Source organism: Oncorhynchus nerka, linkage group LG20, assembly GCF_034236695.1.
Source record: "Oncorhynchus nerka isolate Pitt River linkage group LG20, Oner_Uvic_2.0, whole genome shotgun sequence".
NCBI classification, from domain to species: Eukaryota; Metazoa; Chordata; class Actinopteri; order Salmoniformes; family Salmonidae; genus Oncorhynchus; species Oncorhynchus nerka.
The window spans coordinates 81757628-81763021 of NC_088415.1; the positions used below are offsets into that span (position 1 = coordinate 81757628).

Consider the following 5394-nt stretch of genomic DNA (forward strand, 5'->3'; position numbering starts at 1 on the left):
TCCACTTACCCTGACCTGAAGCTCATTAAGCTATGAACCTTTGAACATACAAGCACTATATACTAGGTCATTGATCCACAATTCCTCTTCAACCACTCAGTTAGATGTATCCCCCTCGCCCCGCCTCCTGTTTCTAATTATTCACAAGGCCCCCGGCATAGTTGGACCATTGATTAAAGAAGTCGATTTGACAGGTTAGAGAATCTACAGTTGCCAGTGCAAGTGGTACGTGGGGAGGACTTTGGTACAACTGTCACATTCAGCTTGTATGTACTGTACAGGTCTGTGTCCCTTGGCTGTTACAATCCAACATGGACACCAGAACACGACAAGTCCTTGAATATGAATTAAGCCCCAGTGAGCCTGTTCCAACTTGTCTGTTATTGGTTTACTGAAGTGTTCATGAATCCATAGGACTGATTATCATCATGTCATCCCTGTTTGGCTTCTATCACTGTTGTTGCCTATGAGGCCAAAGGGTGAACTGAATTGACCCCCAAATTCCCCCATCCACTCCACACAAAGGCACCTTTTAGATGATGACCGATACCCAAACTGTTTTTCATACCCAAACTCTGTTTTCTACCTTAATTCGAAAACAAAACAAAAGAATCTTAACAGCAAATGACATTTTTCAGTGTAGGTCACATTTCTGACACTCCAACTCCAAGATGAGTGATGTGCCCTCCTGGCTGGACTATGAACACTATGAACTGTTGTCCCCGACCCCAGCAAGTTTCCCCAGGAGCCCCTCAGGCACGGGGCTGCTGCCCGTAGCAGGCCACGTGGAACAGGGTACGGCCCTGTGCTTCGTGGGCCTCCTGCTGCTCCTCCTGCTCTTCCTAATAGTACGCTGCATCCGCATCCTGCTGGACCCCTACAACAGTATGACTGCCACCTCCTGGACCAACGACCCCAGGGACCCGTTGGAGAGGGGTCAGTTTGACTATGCCCTGGTGTAGGAGGGTTTGGGAGAAGAAGAAGGATGTGGAGAGTTTTGGGACCCTGAAGCAGGTTCAAGGGGGATGTTGCCCTAACCTTTGGATGGACTTGGATGAGACCAAAAAAAGTAGCTACATATGTAGGATCTTAATTTGATCACCCTGTTGTATGAGAACTTGTAGTGTAGGTTTAAAAAGGCTTCTGAAGTTTCCCTTACGAAAAATGTATCAACCCCTACAAAAATATTAATTATAATCCACATAATAATTCACATTTTCTGTTGCTGCAGGATTATTTTCCTGCTGCAGTAAATTGGGTCAAATTAAGATCCTACATCTGTAGCTAGAGAAGGAGAACACGTGGATGGAATTTGATGTCCCTGTCTCATTGAAAACAATTACATCCGGTTTGGTCCTGTCATCATGAGTAGCCTATTTGAATGCAGTATTAGATAGTCTGCTTCATAATAATAATAATATAATAATAACTTTATTTGTATAGCGCTTTTCAATACAGGTCACAAATAATAAAATGAAATAAAAGTACTAACAAAGAAACAAAGACCGGAGGAAGGAGTATGACTTAAGACAGCTCATTAAAATCATACATTGTAATCATACATTAAAAACATCTTTATGAACAGTTTTTTTCAGCAGTCATTTTATCAGCAAGCACAGAATCTGCAAGCCTGCACTCCTCTGGCAGACCATTCCAAGGTCTAGGGGCTCTCTGGCTCAGATGGTTTGGGAAGAAGAAGTGGACTTTCGTGAAGCAGCTTGTGGGAAGGACTGAGTCTCAAATCAATGCAATCCGATTTCCAATATAGGCGACAACAGTGACTAGGGTCTGGTAGATATGACCCTAGGTGACAACAGTACCTAGGGTCTGGTAGATATGACCCTAGGTGACAACAGTGACTAGGGTCTGGTAGATGTTACCCTAGGCGACAACAGTACCTAGGGTCTGGTAGATGTGACCCTAGGTGATAACAGTACCTAGGGTCTGGTAGATGTGACCCTAGGTGAAGACAGTAACTAGGGTCTGGAATATGTAACCCTAGGTGACAACAGTAGCTAGGGTCTGATAGATGTAACCCTAGGTGACAACAGTGACTAGGGTTTGGTAGATGTGACCCTAGGTGACAACAGTGACTAGGGTCTGGTAGATGTGACCCTAGGCGACAACAGTACCTAGGGTCTGGTAGATGTGAACCTAGGTGACAACAGTGACTAGGGTCTGGTAGATGTGACCCTAGGTGACAACAGTAACGAGGGTCTGATAGATATGACCCTAGGTGACAACAGTGACTAGGGTTTGGTAGATGTGACCCTAGGTGACAACAGTACCTAGGGTCTGGTAGATATGACCCTAGGTGACAACAGTGTCTAGGGTCTGGTAGATGTGACCCTAGGCGACAACAGTACCTAGGGTCTGGTAGATGTGACCCTAGGTGACAACAGTGACTAGGGTCTGGTAGATATGACCCTAGGTGACAACAGTACCTAGGGTCTGGTAGATGTGACTCTAGGTGAAGACAGTAACTAGGGTCTGGAATATGTAACCCTAGGTGAAGACAGTAACTAGGGTCTGGAATATGTAACCCTAGGTGACAACAGTAGCTAGCGTCTGGTAGATGTGACCCTAGGTGACAACAGTGACTATGGTCTGGTAGATATGACCCTAGGTGACAACAGTAACTAGGGTCTGGTAGATGTGACCTAGGTGACAACAGTACCTAGGGTCTGGTAGATGTGACTCTAGGTGAAGACAGTAACTAGGGTCTGGAATATGTAACCCTAGGTGAAGACAGTAACTAGGGTCTGGAATATGTAACTCTAGGTGACAACAGTAACTAGGGTGTGGTAGATTTGACCCTAGGCGACAACAGTAGCTAGGGTCTGGTAGATATGACTCTCTTGGTAACTTTGATAAGGGATGGGTCATCTTCAGGCAGACAACTCTCCCAACAAATCAGGCAAAACCTTTGCAGTGGTTTTTAAAGAGTGTGATCTGCACTCTTTCAAAATAACCTCTGATCTCCATCTTGCTAGCTACTTATTATGCCAGGGGATGTGGCCAAGAAGCAGATGAGGCAGTAATGTAGGCAGTGATGTACTGTAGGCAGTGATGTAGGCAGTGACGTAGGCAGTGATGTACTGTAGGCAGTGACGTAGGCAGTGATGTACTGTAGGCAGTGATGTACTGTAGGCAGTGATGTAGGCAGTGATGCAACCAGAGATGTAGGCAGTGATGTAGGCAGTGACATAGGCAGTGATGTAGGCAGTGATGCAACCAGAGATGCAGGCAGTGATGTAGACAGTGATGTAGGCACTGATGTAGGCACTGATGCAACCAGAGATGTAGGCAGTGATGTAGGCATTGATGCAACCAGAGATGTAGGCAGTGATGTAGACAGTGATGTAGGCAGTGATGTAGGCACTGATGCAACCAGAGATGTAGGCAGTGATGTAGGCATTGATGCAACCAGAGATGTAGGCAGTGATGTAGGCAGTGGCGTAGGCAGGGATGTAGGCAGTGATGCAACCAGGGATGTAGGCAGGGATGTAGGCAGTGATGCAACCAGAGATGCAGGCAGTGATGTAGACAGTGATGTAGACAGTGATGTAGGCAGTGATGTAGACAGTGATGTAGGCAGTGATGTAGACAGTGATGTAGGCAGTGATGTAGACAGTGACGTAGACAGTGATGTAGACAGTGATGTAGGCAGTGATGTAGACAGTGATGTAGACAGTGATGTAGGCAGTGATGTAGACAATGATGTGGGCAGTGATGTAGACAGTGAAGTAGGCAGTGATGTAGTTCCTCTATGCTACACCTTATTTCATACAGATGTGTTAAGCGTCTATCATAGTCCAAAACATGAATGCGCAGGCACAGCAGTGTTGTACAGTATTGGACCTTTGGCTTTCATACTTTTCAAATTCTCAAGCAATTTCTCCAACTGTCAACACATTCAAATGAATAGAGGATGCATACGCGGAGCCGCATTGGTCGGAAATTGTAGGGAGGAACTGTGCGTCTCCCATGGATGATGCAGAGCTGTGTAGCTATGTCACAATGGGGCGCTGGACTATCGAGTCTCAGCGTCTGTGGACCATGATTTAGGCTTTAAAGCCCAATGTCCGCCAGATGCATATTCATTTTGTTTTACTGGCTGTGTAGCCCGCATTTTCTGTACTTGACGCAAATGTACTTCGCTTTTCAACTAGCTAAAAGCTACTGTAGTTAGTTGGAGTCTGTGTGTGTACTTCAGTTTGTACCACCGCATGGTAACGCACAAGTGGAAAATATTGAACATGTGCAGCTTAGTGCGGAACCCCCAACGCAGTGTTGTAGACAGTGATGTAGTTCCTCTATGCTACACCTTATTTCATACAGTGTTGTAGACAGTGATGTAGTTCCTCTATGCTACACCTTATTTCATACAGTGTTGCGGACTGATCCTTTGACAATGAATGACTTCCTCCCGAATGCAAATAGTTTGATGCATGTGGTGGACGTGAGGCGCAAGATGGAACATTGAAACATTACGCGAGACAACTTGTCTGGTTCCCAACCTTTTCCCGGTTACTGTACCACCAAGTGAATTCTGCTCTGCCCGGAGTATCCCCTCGCATGCATTTTACCAGTAGGCCTATGGTCTCATGAGTCTTCTCAAGTACCTCCTTGAGTCCTGGTAGCCCTGGTTGGGAACCACTGGTCTAGAGCGACAACACTATACCGTGAATAGGGTGCCATTTGGGATGTCACCTGGGACAGGAAAGAGTAGAACAACTGTCCACTCCTTTATCCATGTAATTGTGACCCCTGGCATCAGTAATTTATGGATTGCAGGACTCCGAGAAACAGTGACCCTTATTTCTGAGAGGGAAATCTTTGATGGAATAAAATGCAGTGAAATGTAATGAGTTTAGTCAGCTGATGGACAGAGGTAGTCTGTAGCCATGTTAGACATGAAAGTCACTCAGAGAGGATACTAAGAAAAAAGCAGAGATTTCACTGCTTGTTACTCGTTTGTTAAACCCCTGGCTTTTAAGGGAAGTGGTACCGCATTTGTGGAGATCCCATAAACGTTGCAGATGTCGCCTTAATTGGAAATTACCTTTAAATGTGAAGCGTGCTTTAGCGCGGTTTCGAATTTAATCTAGGCCCTTGTGGTGTATGGCCTGTCTATCTCCTTGCATATCAAGAAAACAGAGGCAACTATTCCATTTACATTCCACAAACATTCGCTGTTCTTCCGGTTAATACATGGTTCACAGGAACTGATACACGGACTACTATTGATGTCATCCAATGTGTTGTTACCGTGTCAATCTGTGAACATTGAGATTCGTTTTTTTATTTCCCCTGTACCGTTAAACCATAGGTTATACTGTCTGTAAGTGGGGGCTTTATGACAGCATGTTCTGTATGTCTATTGGTTATTGT

At 45.2% G+C, this 5394-nt stretch overlaps 1 protein-coding gene across 1 annotated transcript; it reads left to right on the top strand.

Moving 5' to 3' along the window:
- The first annotated feature begins 346 nt into the window (after positions 1 to 346).
- On the top strand, positions 347 to 1187 carry LOC115101815 (cortexin-1-like). The gene has a single exon (XM_029621288.2). It carries the CDS (start codon positions 672 to 674, stop codon positions 960 to 962), a length of 291 nt encoding a protein of 96 aa, XP_029477148.1. The 5' UTR covers positions 347 to 671; the 3' UTR covers positions 963 to 1187.
- Positions 1188 to 5394: the final 4207 nt, after the last annotated feature.